Genomic DNA, 23,318 nt, shown 5'->3' with positions numbered 1-23,318 from the left:
TCGAATCAGGACAGGTCATGTGTCAGCTGAGTTGATCCCATGAAAAGGCCCCGACTGACTGTTACTCCTTCTAATAGAAACAGCTGTTAGTGGCTGATACTAAGAACAGAGAAGGAGTGAATCTTTGGCTATGTACTGTTCTATGTTGTAAATAGTTACCTGGAAAAGTTACTTCACCAGTGGCTCAACTGGCAGAGCGCGTAGAGCGCGTACCACTTAGGCTCAGTCCTTACTGCAGCGGCCATGAGTTCGAGTCTGACCCATGGCCCTTTGCTGCATGTCATCCCCTCTCTCTCCCCAACTTTCCTGTCACTCTCTCACTGTCCCTATCTGAATAAAGGCAAAAAAATAACTGTGAAGCACTCTCAAATGTAATTACTGTTATCATATACTCATGTTCGAAGAAAACAATAAAAGAGCATACTATGATCTAATACAGAGACAAGGTCCAGAAGCTGTCAGAGTGATGTTCTACAAACAACCTACTGATCAACACAAGTAATGAAACCAATGAAATGGTCGTTGACTGCCGGAGGCACAGAGCGGGACAGTGGTTGCTCATTTAACTACCTGTTTTTTGATAAGATTGTGTTCCAAATAAATCGCTCTGGTTTCCCAGCTGCTCAGGAACTGCAGGGAAGCAGAGGAGAGCTTCCAATACACTGAGCCTCCATTACAGCAAATAAACTACTTTCACTACATGTATCCTTATTACTAAAGGAGACAGAGAGATGACTAAACATAAGACACACCAAGCAGAGAGAGCAGGAGAGGGGGCGGGAGAGAGAAATGCCATCGGTAACTGCTGAGCTAAAGAAACTAGCAGCTCTGAATAGCATCTAAACAACAAGATAAACCAGCAAGCGGAAATGAGATGATACACTTATTGCAGCAAAGCTATAAAAGCCCTGTTAAGACATAAAGGATTACGTCCCAGTTTGTATTAACACATAATGCAGTAACTTTAACACAGCAAAACGGGAGCAACTCAAAAAGAGGATTTGCACTGAAATACTGCTATGACCAATTCTACATATCGAACAGAGGGAGTTAGACATAAAGACATGTCTCTAATAAACATCTGTTACATTCTGGGGTTGAAGTTAATGCAGGCTAAACTATTGTGGGTCACAGACGGAGCCTGTTCTCTGTATAAAGCTGCTTACAGACAGAACGTGGCAACGGCACTGCTGCGCTCTGAAACCCATTGTTTCTAATGGCTTGCGCCACGATAGAACAGTTTGACGCTGTGCCGACCAATGCCGCCCAGCGAGCTAGTGCTTCAACTTGGTTGAACTTGGTTGAACTTGTTGAAATCTCTCCCTCCCCTTCTCCTGCTCTCCCTGCTTGGTGTGTCTTATGTGTAAAATTCAACTTGGTTGAACTTTGACCGCGGTGCGCTGTGACGATCATCCGCACAGTCAATTGAAACACAGTAATTGAAAAACGGCGCAAAACGAAAATATTATACGTAAAATGTTTATTACTTCAGAAAACTTATCAACCACGACTTCACCGGACAGTGCGCTGAACTGAGCGGCGAGTGCAGCGCAAGTCGTGTTCTGTCTGTAATCAGCATAAGAGATGAAATAAGAAAGATAGTCGGTCTCAGTCTTTAATCTATGTGTTTGGTGTTTTTGTCAGATGACTTTGCGGTTATAAAATCAGGATTTCAGCATAGGCGGTCCAGACATGTACTAGGGTTGACCTAATCTTCTTACTGTCAATTTGATGGAAAAATTATCAACAATTCTGAAGTGCAAAGAAGACTGAGGAAAATAGAAGGAAGGGAAAACATCATACCAGGAAATGTTGGAAGAAACAGGTGGGGAGAAAGGATGAAGATTGACTTTGAGGAAGATGAGCACAGAAAACAAGGTTCTTGTCTCTTCAGAAAGAAAAACAGCAGCGGAGGTGAGGCAATGGGAAGAGTTGGCAGGAAGGAAAGAGATAAATCAGATGTATGACAGAGACCTTTGGTCAAAGAGCTTCAGGAGCTCAGCAGCCTCCTCTCTCTGGTGATGGAAACCTTGGAGGGAACTGAACTCTGCTTTCCACAACTCTTCAACAACTCCTGCAGGAAGACAAAACGTCCTCACTTTGAGGCCATGCTGATTTATATTCTGTTGTCCTCCATCTCTCTGCTCACTGTGACTCTCAACCTGCTGGTCATCATCTCTATCTCCCACTTCAGGTGGACTACTTTCACTAAATTATAAAACTGGTAGATAGTAATGAAAAGTTAACAATCTGTGGTACACAAACAGTGATTGCCTGATTTCAAACTGTGAAAAAAAGAGTATTTTTTCCTAAATATTCTTTCTTGAATTTCAGTCTGCTTTTATCTGAATTATAATTGATATTATATATAAAATGGTGAATGTATTGCTGGTCTTTCTCTCCAGGAAACTCCACACCTCCACCAACCTTCTCCTTCTCTCTCTGGCTGTCTCAGATTTCTTTGTGGGCCTCCTCATGTTCTTTCAAATTACGGCCACTGACGACTGCTGGTTCCTCGGTGACCTCATGTGTGTTCTGTATCAGTATATAGCATATATTATTACCTCTGCCTCAGTAGGAAACATGGTGCTCATATCTATTGACCGCTATGTTGCCATTTGTGATCCTCTGCATTATTCTACCAAAGTAACTCAGAAAACAGTTCAAGTCTGTGTTTGTCTTTGTTGGACAGGTTCTATATCCCTTCAAAGTCTAAATCTGAAGGATAACCTGAAACAACCAGGCAGGTATAACTCCTGTTCTGGAGAGTGTATCCTTGGGATTAATTATATTGCTGGATTTGCTGATCTTATTTTGACCTTTATTGTTCCCATTACTGTTATTGTTGTTCTGTACATTAGAGTATTTGTGGTGGCTGTGTCTCAGGCTCGTGTCATGCGCTCCCAGATTGCAGCTGTCAGTCTTGTAACTGCTAAGAAATCTGAGATTAAAGCAGCCAGAGCTCTTGGTGTTGTTATATTTGTATTTCTAATATGTATTTTCCCATATGGTTGTGTTTCCCTGACAAGCCAAGATAACTTGCTGAATACTTCATCTGAAGCCTTTGTAATATGTCTGTTTTACCTGAACTCCTGTCTGAACCCTATCATCTACGCCTTTTTTTACCCATGGTTTAGAAAATCAGTTAAGCTCATAGTTATACTGAAGATACTGCAGCCAGACTCCTGTGACACCAGCATACTGTAGAGAGACACTGCATAGTGCCAGAAATGAAACCCTCACCATGAACAGAAAAATTTACTTTTTGATTGGTGATTTAAATTAGATAACACATGTAAAACTCTGGGTATAAAGAGTTTTGCATATTATTGTCATTCTTACATGCAAATCATCTCTTAACGTTGTGTCTGTTACATTATAATATTGTCTTTGAGAGACTAATTTTATTTGCAGTGCAATGATGAAGCTACTTACTGTTTTTTCATATTACCGTGGAGTTAGTATAATGTCAGGACTGTGACACGTTTGTGTTTGCTGTGTACTCATGCACAGTGGATTTGAACATAATATAGAGATTAATGTTTTATTAATGTATAATTTAAAGGTGTAGGGATTTATACCCTTTCTAATGGAGGATCTGTAGTCTTTGTCCCATGAACATCAGAAGACGCTTAGTATCTTCCTTAATGATGTCCTTTGTGAAAGAGTAAAAATGACTGTATGAGTACTATCAACTTTTCATTTTTTATCTACAAACCAAAATAACACTGTGTAGTGGGCCAAATGAGGTTGTGTTTGAAAAAGAGAGAATGATGTTAAAAAAACTGATGAGCAATAAATATTTTTAATAAATTAGAAATATGAGCAACATTAATCCCCAGTGTCCTTTTTATTTTCATTCGACCCGCTGGTGGACATAAAAAAAAATGCAGTACCCCCTGCCCAAGATCGAAATAAATATTTATGAATAACATATGGAAAACATGACAAAGATGTGAAAATAGAGCTACTCTCTAAGTTCAATAAAGAGTTGTTAAATAAAAGAAATAACATCAGAAGAATTTGAGAACCATAAAAAGGCTTTAAATAGGAAGACATTTAAATATGTCACAGTTATATTACTACGGACTGCTTCATTGCAAGTGTTCATCAGCAGCTTCTCAGGTTGCTTCCACAACAGGTTTCAATGATCCTTTAACCACAAACAATGAGCAGCCACCTCCACAACAAAGGTTTGGAACATAGCTCCCCCTGATTCCATGTCCTCAACCTTAGTCTGAAAAGGAGAGAATCCAACCCCTCTCCAGGAGTATGGTTCCAGTTCTAATGCTGTGAGTAGAGAGGAGTCCAGCTATATTGAGTTGATACCACTTTTGTGGTAGCATGGCCATGAGATCCTTGCTAGTTCTAGGAGGGTGCCCTTGTCTCCTTTTTCAGAGCAAAGGTACTACAGCTTCCTTGTTGCTGTTACAGTAAGGGACTTTGAATCAATCTATGCAAGATCTCAAGCAAGCACTGGGGCGGTTGGCTGCCAAAGTATGAAGCTGTCAGCAAAGAGTCCATGTTTCTCTGCCAGAATTCAATTATCCCCTTCGAGAAATGAGTGGAGTTCAAGTGTCTTGGGGTCTTTTTCTCAAGTGAGGGTAAAATGGAATGTGACATCAGGGGGCAGATCGATGTGGCATCACCGTTGAGGAAAAGAGGAAGCTGAGCCTGAATGCAAAGCTCTGAATTAAGCAGTTCTGTGCGTGCCAACGCTCACCTACGGTCACAAGCTTGACCATATCACAAATCAAAAGGTCTTCTAGTTGTTCTGAATGGCGACAGTCAAGGTCAAATGATATGCAGACCATCAAATAAAGGGGAAAATATGATACAAATTAAAGATGGAGATAACTGCAAACTTCATCATGTTGCACTTGGTTGTTCACATGAGGAAGTGCCATAGAATAACTGTGCAGAAAATCTAAAAAGAAATCCAAAGAGCTAAGTTCAAACTTCAAGTTCAAAGTTTAATGTACATATAAGTATGTAAATACCATCTTAAGATGTAATAAATACAATAATAAATTGTATGCCTAAGTTACTTGGCCTTGTACTAATGTGAACTGACTTGCTGAATACTTCATCTGAAACCTTTGTAATATGTCTGTTTTACCTGAACTCCTGTCTGAACCCTATCATCTACGCCTTTTTTTACCCATGGTTTAGAAAATTAAGTTAAGCTCATAGTTATACTGAAGATACTGTAGCCAGACTCCTGTGACGCCAACATACTGTAGAGAGACACTGAAATGAGACTGTTACTATGAACAGAAAAATGGACTTGTTGGTTGGTGATTTAAAGAAATCATACATGTAAAACTCTGGGTATAAAGAGTTTTGCATATTGTTGTCACTATTACATGCAAATCATCTCTTAACATTGTGTCTGTTGCACTACAATATTCTCTTAGAATGACTCCCATTTTATTTTAGCTGAAACAGTGAAGCTATTTAGGGTTTGTTCATATTACTGTGCAGTTAATGTCATGACTGTTTCACATTTTTGTTGTGTTTGCTAAAACATGATCCAGCTTTGCAGCTTTTCAAGGCCTTGAGTGCCACAATATCTTCACCCTACATTACACTACATCAATCAACCTAAAAATTGGTATGAATGAGATCCGATGATGTTTTAGCCCGATGTGCATGAGATGAGATATTTGGCTGTCAACCATAATCAAAGTAATAACATGAGTTGTGTGGCCAGGTGTGTTGACATTTTCTCCAGACAGGTAGTGCAGGGAGCTTACAAGATTAGGGTTGTTACCACAGAGCTGATTGAGAAAAATAGGTAGAGGCTACCTGCAATGTTTGTTGCCTCACTCAGGAGTCAGAATAATAAAAATAAATATGAATTACATCAAAATGTACTGTAGCCTGTATGAAATCGGATAGCTGAATTTCATGAACCAATTTCACACATTTCAGAATGACGGGGACGCAGAGAGAAAATTAAATAGGGTACAATTATAGTAAGAAGAAGTATTTAGTTAAGTGGAATCCAAAGTTCAAAGTTCAATTTACGTATAAGTATGGAAATACCATCTTAAAACAGACTTGACAAAATGTGGACCTATCCTTTAGTGTGATATATCAGAGTAATAAGCATAATTTCAACATAATAAATTGTATGCCTAAGTTCCTTGACCTTGTACTATTGGAGAAGGAGAAAAAAATGAAGGTTGAGTTTGAGGAAGATGAGCACAGAAAACAAGGTGCTTGTCTCTTTGGATAGAAAAACAGCAGCGGAGGTGAGGCAATAGGAGTAGACAGGAAGGAAAGAGATAAATCAGATGTATGACAGAGACCTTTGGTCAAAGAGCTACAGGAGCTCAGCAGCCTCCTCTCTCTGGTGATGGAAACCTTGGAGGGAACTGAACTCTGCTTTCCACAACTCTTCAACAACTCCTGCAGGAAGACAAAACGTCCTCACTTTGAGGCCATGCTGATTTATATTCTGGTGTCCTCCATTTCTCCGCTCACTGTGACTCTCAACCTGCTGGTCATCATCTCTATCTCCCACTTCAAGTAAACAAAATATTTCATTTATTTATAAAACTGGTAGATAGTAATACAATGTTAACAGTTTGTGCTACAGAAAATTGTGATTGCTTGAAACTGTGAGGAAAGGAGTATTTCTTTCCAAATGTTTTCTTTTAAAATTCAGTCTTTGCAGTCTCTGCTTTTTTCTGAATTATAATTCGTATTACATATATTGATAAATGTGTTGCTGGTCTTCCTCTACAGACAACTTCATACCTCCACCAACCTCCTCCTTCTCTCTCTGGCTGTCTCAGATTTCTTCGTGGGCCTCCACATGTTCTTTCAAATTACGGCCACTGACGACTGCTGGTTCCTCGGTGACCTCATGTGTGTTCTGTATCAGTATATAGCATATATTATTACCTCTGCCTCAGTAGGAAACATGGTGCTCATATCTATTGACCGCTATGTGGCTATTTGTGATCCTCTGCATTATTCTACCAAAGTAACTCAGAAAAGAGTTAAGATCTGTGTTTGTCTGTGTTGGACAGGTTCAATAGTCTTACAAAGTCTAAATCATAAAGATACCCTGAAACAACCAGGCAGGCATAACTCCTGTTCTGGAGAGTGTATCCTTGGCATTACCGACATTGCTGGACTTACAGATCTTATTTTGACTTTCATTGCTCCCATTACTGTTATTGTTGTTCTGTACATGAGAGTATTTGTGGTGGCTGTGTCTCAGGCTCGTGCCATGCGCTCCCAGGTTACAGCTGTCACTTTTGTAACTGCTAAGAAATCTGAGATTAAAGCAGCCAGGGCTCTTGGTGTTGTTGTTGTTGTGTTTCTAATATGTCTCTGTCCATATTATTGTGTTGCTCTTACTAGCCAAGATAACTTAATGAATACTTCATCTGCAACAATTGTAATAAGTTTGATTTATGTGAACTCCTGTCTAAACCCTATCATCTACGCCTTTTTTTACCCATGGTTTAGAAAATCAGTTAGGTTCATAGTTATACTGAAGATACTGCAGCCTGACTCCTGTGACGCCAACATACTGTAGAGAGACACTGAAATGAGAAAAGTGTACTTGTTGGTTGGTGATTTAAAGAAATAATACATGTAAAACTCTGGGTATAAATACATTTGCATATTGTTGTCACTATTACCTGCAAATCATCTCTCAACAGTGTGTCAGTTAGACTACAATATTCTCCCATTTTATTTTCAGTGAAACAGTGAAGCTATTCAGTTGACAGCTGTTGCAGGGAGCTTACAAGATTAGGGTTGTTACCACAGAGCTGATTGTGAAAAATAGGCAGAGGCCCTCTGCAATGTTTCTCACTCAGGAGTCAGAATAATAAAAATAAATATGAATTACATCAAAATGTACTGTAGCCTGTATGAGATCAGATACATGAATTTCATGAACCAATTTCACACATTACAGAATGTTGGGGACACAGAGAGAAAATTAAATAGGGTATAGAGTTATAGTAATAAGAAGTATTTATTTGATTATTCCTGATTTGTTATAACAAATGCTAGGTCAGTGTCTCTTAGTTCAATTGACAGTCAGAAACAAATTCAGATAAGCTCAAGTCAGCAACTGACCCCCCAAAAAAGCACAATTCTCAAGTAATCAATTACAAAGATACTTAAAGTAACACTGAGGTTTTTAATGACAAATTTCATTAAAGCATATCCCTCCCAGTATAGTGGAAATCCCACTGATCAGTTTGACACTAATGGTCAACCAAACATCTCCCAAACCATGGGGGTCACAATTTCAGCACCTTGGACAGCGTGCACAATGTTGTAAAAGCTCCACCTGTAGTGGAGTGGAAGTGGGAGGACACTCGGTCAAAATGCGGGCTGAACTACTAATAGTATTTCATCACAACTTCATCACAACTGAACTTTAATTGACATCAGCAGAGTTTTTAGTTCATTGCTGCTTTGTAATCCAGAGGCAGATTGATGGGACTGATCATTCTTGAAATTTCAAAGTATTTGAAATTAGCTCCTTCTTAACTTGACAGACTACTTCCTTGCAAGTGTTCACCAGCACGTTCTCAGGTTGCTGCCACAACAAGTTTCAATGATCCTCTTACCACAAACAATGAGCAGCCACCTCAAAATTTCAGGTTTTGAACATTACACTACTCTGATTCCAGGTACTACAAATGAAATGTTGCTGTTCCATTTTGGGGCTTTGAATCAATCGTTTCTGGTCCCTCACTTGGGACCAATTTGCCTTGGGAGGCCCTACCTCAGGCTGTTGCCAAAGATAGCACACCTGGAAGGGTCAAAGGGACACACAAAACCTTCCACCACAATAATGTCGTTATTCTCTGCTCCATTTAGGGTCTTTGCATCACTCTTTGTTTGGCCCCTCAATTGGGACCAAGTATGAAGCTGTCAAAAACAGAGTCAGCAGCTCTGAGTCTGAGGCCATTGTTCTCTGCCAGAAATCAGTTACCCCTCTTGGTATATGAGTGGAGGTCAACTGTGTTGGGGTCTCGTGGGGTAAAATGGAATGTGAGGTCGAAAGACAGATCCGTGTGGCATTAGCAGTAATGCAAGCACTGTACTAGACCGTCAAGGCAAGTCACTGTAGTCAATGTACATGCTAACTCAAACGTATGGTCACAAGCTTTGAATAACGACTGAAAGAATGACACCACAAATACTAGCTAAAATGAGTTTCCTCTGAATGTTGACTTTCTCTGTTCCACACAGCTAACCACTGCATGAAGTGGTACAAATATTACTGGTTTTGAAAAGTTACTGAAAGGTAAAGGTAAAGTTTAGGGGGAACTGAATTTTGCTTTCCACAACTGCTCAATGCCTCCTGCAGGAAGACAAAGCGTCCTCACTTTGAGGCCCAGTTGATTTATATTCTGTTCACCTCCATCTCTCTGCTCACTGTGACTCTCAACATACTGGTCATCATCTCTATCTCCCACTTCAGGTAGACAAATATTTCACTAAATTATAAAACTGGTAGATAGTAATGAAAAGTTAACAATCTGTGGTAAACAAACAGTGATTGCCTGATTTCAAACTGTGAAAAAAAGAGTATTTTTTCCTAAATATTCTTTCTTGAATTTCAGTCTGCTTTTATCTGAATTATAATTGATATTATATATAAAATGGTGAATATATTGCTGGTCTTTCTCTCCAGGAAACTCCATACCTCCACCAACCTCCTCCTTCTCTGGCCATGCTGATTTATATTCTGCTGTCCTCCATTTCTCTGCTCACTGTGACTCTCAACCTGCTGGTCATCATCTCTATCTCCCACTTCAAATAGACAAATCTTTCACTAATTTATAAAACTGATAGATAATAATGAAAAGTTAATAGTTCGTGCTACAGAAAGTAGTAATTGTCTGATCTCAAACTGTGAGATCAGGCATCAGGCAAATCAAAAATCTGTCCAAATAATGTTTTTTTTTATTATTATTTCAGTTTTTGCTCTTTGTGCTTTTTTCTGACCAATTATATTAATTTAAACGGTGAATGTGCCACTTTTCTTCCTCTCCAGGCAGCTCCACACCTCCACAAAAATCCTCCTTCTCTCTCTGTCTGTCTCAGATTTCTTCATGGGCTTCCTCATATTCTTTCCATTTATGCTCATCAATGGCTGCTGGTCCCTCAGTGACCTCATGTGTGATCTGTATCAGTATCTAGCATATATTATTACCTCTGCCTCAGTAGGAAACATGGTGCTCATATATCTGCTGATCGCCCTGTGGCCATTTGTGATCCTCTGCATTATTCTACCAAAGTCACTCAGAAAACAGTTCAAGTCTGTGTTTGTCTGCGTTGGACAGGTTCTATATCCCTTCAAAGTCTAAATCTGAAGGATAACCTTAAAGACCCAGGCAGGTATAACTCCAGCTTTGGTCCAGATTGTGTCATTGTCGTTTACTACATTGCTAGACTTGGTGATCTTATTTTGACCTTTATTGTTCCCATTACTGTTATCGTTGTTCTGTACATTAGAGTATTTGTGGTGGCTGTGTCTCAGGCTCGTGCCATGCGCTCTCACATTATAGCTGTCACACTCCAGCTTTCAGTGTAAGTAGCTGCTAAGAAACCTGAAATAAAAGCAGCCAGGACTCTTGGTGTTGTTATAGTTGTGTGTCTAATATGTGTCTGCCCATTTTTCTGTTTCACTCTTGTGGGGCAAGAAACCTTGCTCAATGCTTCGTCAGCTGTGTTTGTAATATGTTTGTTTTTTCTAAACTCCTGTCTGAACCCTATCACCTACGCCTTTTTCTATCCATGGTTTAGAAAATCAGTTAACCTCATAACCCTTGTTATATTTAACATACTGCAGCCAGACTCCTGTGAGGCCAACATTCTGTAGAGAGATACTGCTTTACTATGAACAGAAAAAATTACTTACTAAAGGAAGGAGGTGATGTAATATTGGACAGAAAAAATGGGAGTAATGGAGCAAGAGAGATGATGGGAGGAGACTTAAATCAACTGTATAATGGATAGTCGTCTCCAAAAAGCTGACAGAACTATGCAGCTTCTCTCCACCTCGCTATGATGATGGACACTGGAGCTGAACTCTGCTTTCCACAGCTCTTCAACAATTCCTGCAAGAAACCCACACCAGCTCAGTCTAATGCTATGTTTTTTTATATTGTGATCTCCTCCATCTCTCTGCTCACTGCAACTCTCAACCTGCTGGTCATCATCTCTATCTCCCACTTCAGGCAGATATACTCTCAGCATATGCTAATATATTTTCATGATGATACTTTATGTGAAGTAATGTCACTTAAGATAGATTTCAATTGTACGCCCTTTAATTTGTATATTTCAGTTAATTTTGTGTTTTAAAAATCCTAGCTGGAAAATATTATGTATTCAACAAAATGTAAAGCAGGCACTCCAGAAGTAATTAGCTTACGCTAATATATTTCCATAATAACAATTCATGTAAAGTACTGTCATTGAAGTGGAGCACTGATTTCAATTCTTTTAAATGAATTTTCTGGTTTTTGTTTTAAAATCCTAGCTTGAAAATATTACATATTCAACTAAATGTAAACAGAATTTATTGTTAAACATACGAAGCCTGTAACTGCTATTGAAGATAATCTTATGAGTGATTGTATTTTTCCTCCCCAGGCAGCTCCATAGCCCCACCAACCTCCTCATCCTCTCCCTGGCTGTCTCAGACCTCCTTGTGGGTGTCCTGCTGATGCCGGTTAAAATCTTTTTCACAGAGGCCTGCTGGTTCCTGGGTGAACTAATGTGTGCTCTGTATTATGTAGCAGTTTTCACCATCACCTCCTCTTCAGTTGGAAATATGGTGCTCATATCGATTGATCGCTATTTGGCTATTTGTGACCCTCTACGTTACACCACCAGAGTTACTCTGGGCAGAACAAGAATCTGTGTTTGTCTGTGTTGGATCTGCTCTGTTCTATATAACAGTCTAATTTTAAAAGACTTTCTGAGACAACCTTATTCACAGAATTCCTGCTATGGAGAGTGTATAGTTGTCCTTAGCTACATCACAGGAGCTGTTGACTTTGTTTTTACCTTTATTGGCCCCATTACTGTCATCATATTTCTGTATATGAGAGTATTTGCGCTTGCTGTGTCTCAAGCTCAAGCTGTGCGGTATCATATTACAGGTGTCACACTCCAGCATTCAGTGAGAGTAACTGCTAAGAAATCTGAGATAAAAGCAGCCAGGACTCTTGGTATTGTCATAGTTGCGTTTCTAATATGTTTCTGTCCATATTACTGTAACAGTCTCACAAGCCAGGTAATCTTGCTCAATGCTTCATCTGCAGCCTTTGTAATGTTTTGGTTTTATTTTAACTCCTGTGTGAACCCTATTATCTACGCCCTTTTCTATCCATGGTTTAGAAAATCAGTTAAACTCATTGTTACACTGAAGATACTGCAGCCTGACTCCTGTGAGGCCAACATGCTGGAGAGAGTCACTGCATGCTGCCTGAAATGAGACCCTCACCATGAACAGAAAAGTGTACTAGGTCATGTTGTTCAGTAATTAGTAACTAAGTAGTAATTAACCCAAACATCACCTTTAGGATGTAGTCTGGAAGTATCTGGGCTGTGATGGATGTTTTATTGTCTTTGCTGTGCACTCAATTTAAAAAGAAACCATAGGTTTAAAGTCCCAACTTCTATTCCTAATTTGAATATATAGGAAACTACAATTTCTATAGATTCCTGAAGTCTGGACCAACAGATGTCAGCAGACACTTGTATCTTCCCTGGTGATTCTGTGCCAGGTTTGTAATGCAGATATAGAAGATGTAGAAACATACATGTATATCAGTAAGGAATAATATTACATTGCCTGTTTTTCAATGAAAACAAAACATGAACTTGACTTATATTGTAATAACAAACAGATTGCGGCACACCAGCCAATAAAGACAATTTTGACTGATGGGCTAATGTAAATGATTTGTACTGATTCCAACTGCATCCTCAATAAACCAACATATGAGAAAGGCAGAAAAGTAAAGCAAATAAAAAGTTAAATAACTAAATGCAACCAAATCTCAGAGGGATTATATCTGTATTTCAGTACTCTTTGAAGAATGTAAAGTTAGTTCACATAAAAGCCAATTAAACATACCTTGTTACATCTTTGACCTGATCTATAATATCTATCTCTATAATGTCTTATATGGCCTTAAAATTCAACACATAATAATGTGAGTTCTGTCTTCTTTATTTTTTTCCTTTTCCTTCAATATTACTCTGCCTTTTCCGTTCTTGACCATGGTTGTTTCAGAATAAGAGAGTCCTTTCTTTATATTAAACAGCAATAAAAACCATAAAACAAAATGCTTTTCTGGATACACTAAACAAACTACATATTTACTGTTTATAGAAGCACATTGCATGCACACGGATGAATAAGGGAAAAGATCTCGACATTTATGTGATACAGAGCTCATAATTATGAGATCTTAATTTTGTAATCATGAAGTACTGATCTTGTATTTTTGAGAAAAGGTTAAGGTGGTTATCAATCATCGCTGTTTGAAAAGGAGAGCATAATGATGCAACATGCTTTAGTCGTCTATCCTATCTACACAATGAATATGAGCTTTAATATCTATATAATGAAGCACTTAAAAATCTTTTGTGAATGCAATGCACGTCTGTATATCTCTGAATCTATGTACAGTAAATCAGTTAAACAGTTAAATTAGTATCTGATATAAACTACATTACTGTCACTCAGTTCAACACACACAAGGGTTTTTCCGGACAGCTAAAGGAAATGAAGTTTTATGCGGAACTTGCAATGTTTTTTCTTGACTGGTAAGTAACAGCTGTTAATGCTAACATTAACTGTGTAGCAATAGCAAAACTTACAAATAGCTCCTTTTAATGACTCTGCTCTACTTGTGCTAGTTATCCTACATTTGAACATGTCACTCATATCTAAATGGTTGATTGACCAATTATCTGCCTGGCTGTATGTAATTTAAATTTAATTTAATAATTGAATTTAAAAATGTGCTACTTCGGCTCTAATCCAGGTGTCTGTCGCTGTCTATAGTCACCACTGGGTGGTCTGGAGCAATGTCCCACCCACACTGATTGGTTACACTTCATGAGTAATAGCCTATCAATGCTGAAGGCAACTGTGTACACAGACAGGCACAGACTACAGAGGGAGGTGATGAAGCTGAGGGGAGGGACTTCAGTCCCTGTTGGAGGAAAAAAATCGCAGTAATAGAGCGATGATGGGAGAAAAAGACTTACATCACTCAACTGTATAATGAATAGTGTTGGTCAAAAAGATGCCAGAACTCGGCAGCTCCTCTCCATCTCTCTCTGATGATGGAGACTGGAACTGAACTCTGCTTTCCACAGCTCTTCAACAATTCCTGCAAAAAACCCACGCCGCCTCAGTCTGATCCAATGTTTGTTTACGTTCTGCTATCCTCCATCTCTCTGCTTACTTCAGCTCTCAACCTGCTGGTCATCATCTCCATCTCCCACTTCAGGCAGATATACTCTCAGAATATGCTAATATATTTTCATGATGATGTTTATGTGAAGTAATGTCACTTAAGATAGATTTCAATTGTACGCCCTTTAATGTGAATATTTTGGTTAATTTTGTGTTCTAAAAATCCTAGCTGGAAAATATTATGTATTCAACAAAATGTAAAGAAGGCACTCCAGAAGTAATTACACTACCTACCAAGCTACCATTGATGATAATCTACCATTGAAGATAATCTTATAAGTGATTATATTTTTCCTCCCCAGGCAGCTCCATAGCCCCACCAACCTCCTCATCCTCTCCCTGGCTGTCTCAGACCTCCTTGTGGGTGTCCTGCTGATGCCGGTTGAAATCTTTTTCACAGAGGCCTGCTGGTTCCTGGGTGAACTAATGTGTGCTCTGTATTATGTAGCAGTTTTCACCATCACCTCCTCTTCAGTTGGAAATATGGTGCTCATATCGATTGATCGCTATTTAGCTATTTGTGACCCTCTACGTTACACCACCAGAGTTACTCTGGGCAGAACAAGAATCTGTGTTTGTCTGTGTTGGATCTGCTCTGTTCTATATAACAGTCTCATTTTAAAAGACTTTCTGAGACAACCTTATTCACAGAATTCCTGCTATGGAGAGTGTATAGTTGTCCTTAGCTACATCACAGGAGCTGTTGACTTTGTTTTTACCTTTATTGGCCCCATTACTGTCATCATATTTCTGTATATGAGAGTATTTGTGGTGGCTGTGTCTCAGGCTCAAGCTGTGCGGCCCCATATTACAGGTGTCACACTGCAGCGTTCAGTGAGATTAACTGCTAAGAAATCTGAGATGAAAGCAGCCAGGACTCTTGGTGTTGTCATAGTTGTGTTTCTAATATGTTTCTGTCCATATTACTCCCCATCCCTTGTGGGTCAGGATATTGAAGATAGTAGTTCATCCACACCCTTTGTAGTCTGGCTGCTGAATTTTAATTCCTGTCTTAACCCTATCATCTATGCCTTTTTTTATCCCTGGTTTAGAAAATCTATCAAAGTCATTGTTACACTGAAGATACTGCAGCCTGACTCCAGTGATACTAAAATACTGTAGTGATGAGTAACATCAATAAACTCATCTGTGAAGATGGAAATGTATTCACTGTTGTAATCGAGTTGACGTTCTTACATGTTTACGTTTTCAAAGATTCATGAATCATGTTCTCTCTCTCAGGATTAACAGACTGTGCGAGGAGGGATGTGGACAATAAACGGAGAGAGAGAAAGAATGTGTACAGCTCTAGTGATAAACATAGACTGGGCAAACAGAGCAGCCCTAATCTTCCATGCTTTGAGAGTAGACTTGAACTTTCACTTCACAAAAACATTAGCTGATGCATTATGTGGTTTTATCGGGACAGAATTAGTGAACTGGAAAAACAGAAAAATTGCTATTAAGGTAGCTCTCTCATCAATGTCACAACTTCAGGGACGGAGACACACAATCTTGCTTCTCAGCACACCAGTTGAGAGCCACTGGTCTGCTAGCCAGCTAGCCAACCACTAAGCCCAAATAACATACGCTACAGCGTCAACATTAGCATGCAAACAAATTTCATATGAGCAGCAGAGCTCACAAGGGCAAAACCTAACCCACTCCTGGGTGAGTACACCTCGCTCTAAGTTCGTAAGGAGCTAAGGTTTGAGTGCACAAACAATGAACAAAACAATATCAACACAAGTGAATTCAGTTCAGTTGTTGTACTGTAACTGCAGTTTGCATTTGAGTAGCAAAACAAGGCAACTTGCATCATAAGAACATAAATATGAAAGATAAATACTGGTCCCTTTAAACCTAAGAAATTTGTCTTATCATATGAGATTTCCCGCTTTAAGTCAACTTTGTCTGAGGTCAGATCAGATAGAGATCTTATGTGTCAGAATGCACTCTTTAAGAATAATGTGTGTTCACGCTGGTACCAATCCAGGAGACTGGTACGATCCTACCACAACGAAGATAGCTCATCCCGCTGTTTCAGCTGCCATGTAAATCCGGATTCCTGGAAATCAGGCTGGGAGGCTTGCCATCTACTGGAATTGCTGGATCTTCCCACTCAATGAAAGACCTGACCTGCATTTAAAAACAGATTTCTAGTCTATGCTCTGCTTTCTTTCATGTCATCTTCTGTTCCTCTTAAGTTGTACATCTTCCTAGATCATAACATCATCAAAGTAGAGTGCAGACTGAATACACATACTTATTGCACATAACATATTGAGAACTATGTTACTCACTAGTTCAACCTCGAAACCCTTAATGATAGTAAAATTATTTTTGTTGTAACAAAACATGCCCATGGAATTAGAATTAAACTGTTCCAGTTTAACCAATATTTGTGTAAACATAGAAACATATCTTACACATAAAACATTACACCTACAAACTTTACTTTGTCGGTGAAAGAAAAATAAACACACTAATTTTCAAAATTCCGCAGTTCACCGTTTCTTATTAAAAATACTGCTTGGAAAATAAATTATCTAGCAACATGAGGAGTACGTAGGAAGAAATTCACGTTTCTTTCAGTAACACGGTGAATATTACTACGAAACTTACATTTTATGCAACAAATACGTTTCCCTTCAGAGACTTTAGACACTTGATATTCACAAACCACAGTAAAACTCTAGAATGGGCTTTAGGTGGAAATAACTTCGTTGCTAACACACAACAAAACTAGCAAAAATAGAGTTGGGAAGCTAGTTTACCGAAGCAAGTTCAAAGGGGCACTTCCGGCGGTCTCGTGGCTTCTGCAGGGAAACCGCTTCTCCGTAACCTGGCAACAGCTTTGACTTCAGTCACTATCTTGACTTAACTCCTTCCGTTTCTCTTTTGTTTAGCAAAACGTTCTTTCAACCGAGCGGCTACTGCTAGCTCTTGTCCGTCTCAAACATGGGCCCTCCCCTCGCTCGCAAAAAAACGCACTGCAAAACGTAAACGTGTTAAATTTAAAAAAGGAGTGTGAATGAGTGAAATAAAAGATTTGACTAAGTTATCATTACTGCAATATATAAAAACATAAATAAAACATTAACTTAATCTTAAGTCAAACGTTCAATTGTTTATAACTTTAATAATTTCTATTTTAACCTGTTTTTGCCCAGCTGGGTCACAACAGTTTAGAGCCTTAAGCTGTAGACTAATGTTTCACTGAAAACTGCTCTGCCATTGCAAAACAACTCTCCCCTGAAAGGCATTAAGCATGACAGACCAACCTCAAAGGGTACAAAATTTAAGTGCCAAAAACTGCATTTATTTGAATGACCCATTTTTTACTGTTGTCTGTGTTGTTCTGTTCTAGCAGGAGAAATCACAGTAGCTTTATTGCAGATCAACTTATGTTAGGGCATGTACATGTGACATGTCTTGCTATGGTTGCGGGGACAAATTTAGGTTCGAAACCATCATTGTGAGGTCACTTTGGCCAGTCCTCACAGTTTCAAAGAGCTTTTTGAGGGATACCTGCAGTGACTGAGGTTCAGCTGTATGTTCATCCTTTACAATCCTCAGGGTATTATCTGTTATGTAAGTGTTCCTAAGTGGTGACACTCCTCCTCACATGTTTGAGACCCTGAGTGGGTCTGTATGGGAGTTTCTATCAACCAGCCTATATATGGTGCCGTTATGCCAGTATGTCATGTACTCACATTTTGTGTGTGCTCATTAACTTATTTTAGAACTGTTTCCCATGAACCCCATGACACGCCCAGGTTAAGAACCATGGATCTAAACAATGCAGGTTTATGATGGGGAAATGCATTTAAGATGATTGATCTTAAGGTTACACACACATACGCATACACATAATGTGTTTTGTGAGTAACACTAAATGCAAACATACAGCAAAACAATCACAGGGTGACTTTAAGGTTTGACAGCATGGGCGATTATCTGATGACTAAAACATACCTGTTGATAAGGACAAGTGTCCCTCATGGGAAAAAATTGACTGACAAGCCTGTAAAGCAGGTTTTATTACCAGCCAAATATAGACTCCCATTGAGACCTGTCATACCTGTCAGAAGAAACTATCACGCTCCTTCTTTCACATACCATACCTGCTGTAAGTCAGCAACTTGAGCCTTTAAGAACTGTCAGTCTTCCACATTGTTCCAGGTTTGGCTGCAGTTTTTTGTTGACTTTAATGTGTAACTACATATCCAGTTGCATGTCTGCTGCAAGCTCTATCTGCTGATTTGTTCATCAGGACTCTTAGCTATTTCATCTCAGTGTTTCAGAGTGTCCAGAGTGGTTAAAGCTCAGTTTTTTTGGCTCTTATCAGCAACTTCCTTGTGTGAGAAAGAACATGTTTTAGTCCCAATAACCCTGTGTCTGAATTTAGGAGAATCAAGTACAGGTGCTGAATACCAGATTGACATACTAGGTAAAACAAAGTTTGCCAACTAAACCATGTCAGCTGAGGCAAACTACTGCTTGTACTTCTTATTCAAGTTTGCCCCTTGAATGTGTTAATCCCAGTCTTCTACCCAGGGTTGGAGACTCCAGTCCTTATCTGGTGGTGGCAGCACTTTAAAGGTAAAAATGTATCACAACTTGGCCTGAAACAGTATAAGGTCTTTGGTAACTTGTAAGCATTATTGAGACAATTGAAACGCAAGCTAAAGAAATCTAAATTAAAGCATTTAATGAAGATAACAGTCATCAACACACATTAAATTTGTGCCAAAAAAAAAGGAGAAAAACCAAAGCTTCCTCAAAAGCGATAGAGGATATTTAATCGTTCTCCAAGGCAGCGTGGTCACAGTACTCCCGGTGATATGTACATTTACTTTGACTTGTAAAATATGTGAAGGGCCCCTTCAAGAGATTTGCTCTTTCATCACATGTTCAAGTCTTCATTTAGAACTGTTGGGCCACTACTGCTGCAAAAATTCAAAAAAATGCTAGACCCTGTGGATATGACCTGACAGTAACATTCGTTCCACTATTTTTCACTTTGTTGAGCGAAGAGAGAAACCTAAGAAAGAGCAGTATATGGTGCAACAAGTTATTTTTCTCCCTGGTTTCCACAGGCCTCATACAGGCTGCCCTACCTTATTGCTACAGGTTGTTTGGGGTAATAGAGATTGAAGGGAAGACTACCGACACAGACTCAGGGCTGAAAAAAGTGCTTCATCACCTCTGAACGTAGTTTTAGTTACAGATAATATCATCCTAAAAAAGACACTGGAATTGAACATCAGTCAGAAATAAGGTAGACAAATACAGGGCTCTTTATAGTAAAGGAGTAAATATCAGTCTAAATATGATTTTAACTAGGGGTAGTGCATTAAAAATCCAGCAGAGGCTTCTTTTATTTTTGTTGTTCTACCAAGTTTGATGATTTGTGTGTGAGTCTCGGCATCTAGGAGCCCAGGTTGAATGTGTAACTATCTTGTGTCCATTTCCTAAGTACATTAGCATGTCCCACCCTTTGATAATAATGAGCCCAAATGCGTGACATGTGTGTAATATAATTTTTATTTGTTATTATTAAATGTTTTTACTATAAAATATGTATAGCCTACATTTCCACAGATATTAAAATTTAAGGAGAAAAAGTTGATGATGTGCTTTTATACAGTACATTTTCCACCTCTGCCTTACACTTGTTTCTCTTACCCGGCTTATATTGTGTGAATTTACAATGCAGAATACACAAGCATGATCCATACAAACTCAGTGTTTCCCCTTTGTTTTGCCTTTTTCAGACAGAGAAGACTTACTGAGGATATCTGTCGCTGTTTTTAAATAAATGCACATGTAAAGTATCACTAAAGTGCACATAATAATGCAAATTTCAGTGACGTAACAAAATGAGAAGTTATGGAAAACTGACTCATGTGACATGATAACATATTCCTGTATCACTACATTAAAGGTGTCCTGCTTTTCAGTTTCTACATTAGACTAGACTAGATTAAATCACTGACACTGCTGCATGAAGAAATTATTTTTCTGCCTAGAAAATGTCACATTTTGTTTCCAGTATCTCTGTTCAAAATATTGGCATCAAAAAATGCCAACAGCATTTCTTTATTTGGATAAGGATCCTTAAATTTATTTGACTGTCTTAAATACGTCTCCACTCTCTCTATGCTATCATAGCCTCACAGGAGCCAGGCTTCAGTATTTGAAGTGTAACAATGAGTTTAACTGACTTTCTAAACCAGGGATAGAAAAAGGCGTAGATGATAGGGTTTAGACAGGAGTTGAAATAGAACAGATATATTACAAACGCAACAGATGAAGCATTGAGCAAAGTGTCCTGGCCTGTAAGTGTGACACAAAAATATGGGCAGAGACATATTAGAAACACAACTATAACGACACCAAGAGTCCTGGCTGCTTTCATCTCAGATTTCTTAGCAGCTACTTTCACTGAACCTTGGATTGTGACAGCTGCAATGTGAGAGCGCATGTAACGAGCCTGAGACACAGCCACCACAAAAACTCTCAGATACAGAAGTGTGATGACAGTGACAGGACCAGAAAAAGACAAAAACAGATCAGCGAGTCCAGCAACATAATCAATAACAACCACACACTCTCCATAGCAGGAGTTATACCTGCCCGGTTGTGTCAGGTTGTCCATCATCAGCAGACTGTGACAGACAGCAGCACACAGCCAACACACACAAACACACACTTTAACTGTTTTCTGAGTGACTTTGGTAGAATAATGCAGAGGATCACAAATAGCCACATAGCGGTCGGCAGATATGAGCACCATAGTTCCTATTGAGGCAGAGGTGATAATGTAGACCAAAACATAATACAGAACACACATGAAGTCACCGAGGAACCAGCAGCCGTCTATGAGCACAATCTCAAAGGACATGAGGAGGCCCACGAAGAAGTCCGAGACAGCCAGAGAGAGGAGAAGGAGGTTGGTGGGGGTGTGGAGCTGCCTGGAGAGGTAGGAGAGCAACATGATTATTGTCGTAGTGTCGATGATCCAGCAGATTACAGCCATGATTGAAAAGCATTATTTAAAAACATCACACTTTTCCTTCACATACTTGACATCTGGTTATTTTTATGTTCTGATATGTTCTAATAAAAAAAAGATTCGACTACTTGAAGTGGGAGATAGAGATGATGACCAGCAGGTTGAGAGTCACAGTGAACACAGAGATGGAGGACAGTATGATGTAAGTGAGCATAGATACAGAGCGAGGATGCATCGTCTTCCTGCAGGAGGAGTTGAGGAGTTGTGGAAAGCAGAGCTCAGCTTCTTCGATGTTTTTCATCATCGTCATCATCAGATCATCAGATCATCAGAGGAGATGAGAAGCTGCTGAGCTCCGTCAGCTTTCTGCCTGAAGCTCTCCGTCACATCTTTGTATTATCTCTCCACACCCCCCTTCCCTCCCTCGCGCTCTCTGGTGACAGTTTTCTTTCAGTAGCAGTAACTGACTTTTTGTTTACTAATGTGCCGTAAATGTCTCTGCTAGCTGCCCAGGTGGCGACACACGACTCTTACTTTCAGCCTCGCATGTGATAGACCCACAAAGCAGCAGCCCTTTTTTTGTGCAAGGTAGCTCTGTCTCGAGGGTCCTGGAATCACTGTTGGTCTGACCCCTTTGCCTGGGCCCGTTTTCCCAACCAGGTTGAAAGCAGAGTGGGAAGAGTGTCTGCCTTGGCTCTTCTCAAAGAGGTTGTGTAAGAAAAATAATGACCCTGTGTTTGGACTTCCTAACTAAGGGGAAGCAAATACACAGCAGGTGTCTGATCCTATTATCTGATTCAGATACTCCTTAGAATAAAGTTGATGAATGGAACCGTATCAAGCTTGTACATGTATTGTGTATTATACATAGATTTTGGCAGGACCTCTACATATGTTCAGCATTTTAAGTTGAGAAATTCTAATTTGAGATGTCATCAATATTAATACATCCCATAAGGCATATCTACGGTGGCCCTGAGAGCTCAATGCACTGCTACTTAAGAAAAAACAACAACAAAATTCAGAAAAAATTCCTCCTCAATTCAGCATCGATCATAATAACTCAGTGTTTCCCCTTTGTTTTGCCTTTTTCAGACAGAAGACTTACTGAGGATATCTGTCGCTGTTTTTTTAAATAAATGCACATGTAAAGTATCATAAAGTGCACATAATAATGCAAATTCAGTGACGTAACAAATGAGAAGTTATGGAAAACTGACTCATGTGACATGATAACATATTCCTGTATCACTACATTAAAGAGTGTCCTGCTTTTCAGTTTTCTACATTAGACTAGACTAGATTAAATCACTTGACACTGCTGCATGAAGAATTATTTTTTCGCTAGAAAATGTCACATTTTGTTTCCAGTATCTCTGTTCAAAATATTGGCATCAAAAAATGCCAAACAGCATTCTTTTTGGATAAGGATCCTTAAATTTATTTGACTGTCTTAAATACGTCTCCCACTCTCTCTATGCTATCATAGCCTCACAGGAGCCAGGCTTCAGTATTTGAAGTGTAACAATGAGTTAACTGACTTTCTAAACAGGGATAGAAAAAGGCGTAGATGATAGGGGTTTAGACAGGAGTTGAAATAGAAACAGATATATTACAAACGCAACAGATGAAGCATTGAGCAAAGTGTCCTGGTCCTGTAAGTGTGACACAAATATGGGCAGAGACACTATTAGAAACACAACTATAACGACACAAGAGTCCTGGCTGCTTTCATCTCAGAGTTTCTTAGCAGCTACTTTCACTGAACCTTGGATTGTGACAGCTTCAATGTGAGAGCGCATGGCA

The 23,318-nt window shown here is 39.2% G+C and overlaps 5 protein-coding genes and 1 pseudogene across 5 annotated transcripts; 5 read left to right on the top strand and 1 right to left on the bottom strand.

The window, feature by feature from the left end:
* Positions 1–2,021: 2,021 nt before the first annotated feature.
* On the top strand, positions 2,022–3,207 carry LOC111218693 (trace amine-associated receptor 13c-like). Its single transcript, XM_022741106.1, has 2 exons — positions 2,022–2,194; positions 2,406–3,207. Exons 1-2 carry the CDS (start codon positions 2,022–2,024, stop codon positions 3,205–3,207), a joined length of 975 nt encoding a protein of 324 aa, XP_022596827.1.
* A 3,154-nt stretch (positions 3,208–6,361) lies between these two features.
* On the top strand, positions 6,362–7,555 carry LOC111218717 (trace amine-associated receptor 13c-like). Its single transcript, XM_022741145.1, has 2 exons — positions 6,362–6,534; positions 6,754–7,555. The coding sequence occupies exons 1-2, from the start codon at positions 6,362–6,364 to the stop codon at positions 7,553–7,555; spliced, it is 975 nt and encodes a 324-aa protein (XP_022596866.1).
* A 1,471-nt stretch (positions 7,556–9,026) lies between these two features.
* On the top strand, positions 9,027–10,870 carry LOC111218059 (annotated as a pseudogene).
* Positions 10,871–11,058: 188 nt separating this feature from the next.
* On the top strand, positions 11,059–12,493 carry LOC111218058 (trace amine-associated receptor 13c-like). The gene is made up of 2 exons (XM_022740152.1): positions 11,059–11,228; positions 11,647–12,493. Exons 1-2 carry the CDS (start codon positions 11,059–11,061, stop codon positions 12,491–12,493), a joined length of 1,017 nt encoding a protein of 338 aa, XP_022595873.1.
* Positions 12,494–14,355: 1,862 nt separating this feature from the next.
* Positions 14,356–15,613, top strand: LOC111218375 (trace amine-associated receptor 13c-like). The gene is made up of 2 exons (XM_022740649.1): positions 14,356–14,525; positions 14,794–15,613. The coding sequence occupies exons 1-2, from the start codon at positions 14,356–14,358 to the stop codon at positions 15,611–15,613; spliced, it is 990 nt and encodes a 329-aa protein (XP_022596370.1).
* A 5,041-nt stretch (positions 15,614–20,654) lies between these two features.
* Positions 20,655–21,816, bottom strand: LOC111218057 (trace amine-associated receptor 13c-like). The gene is made up of 2 exons (XM_022740150.1): positions 21,641–21,816; positions 20,655–21,471 (listed from the first exon to the last, which is right to left on the bottom strand). Exons 1-2 carry the CDS (start codon positions 21,814–21,816, stop codon positions 20,655–20,657), a joined length of 993 nt encoding a protein of 330 aa, XP_022595871.1.
* Between the last annotated feature and the right edge of the window lie 1,502 nt (positions 21,817–23,318).

This window comes from Seriola dumerili, unplaced genomic scaffold (genome assembly GCF_002260705.1).
Source record: "Seriola dumerili isolate Sdu_G_001 unplaced genomic scaffold, Sdu_1.0 BDQW01000052.1, whole genome shotgun sequence".
NCBI classification, from domain to species: Eukaryota; Metazoa; Chordata; class Actinopteri; order Carangiformes; family Carangidae; genus Seriola; species Seriola dumerili.
Note: the sequence above shows the minus strand (reverse complement) of the source record. Positions and strands in the feature narration are given on the sequence as shown.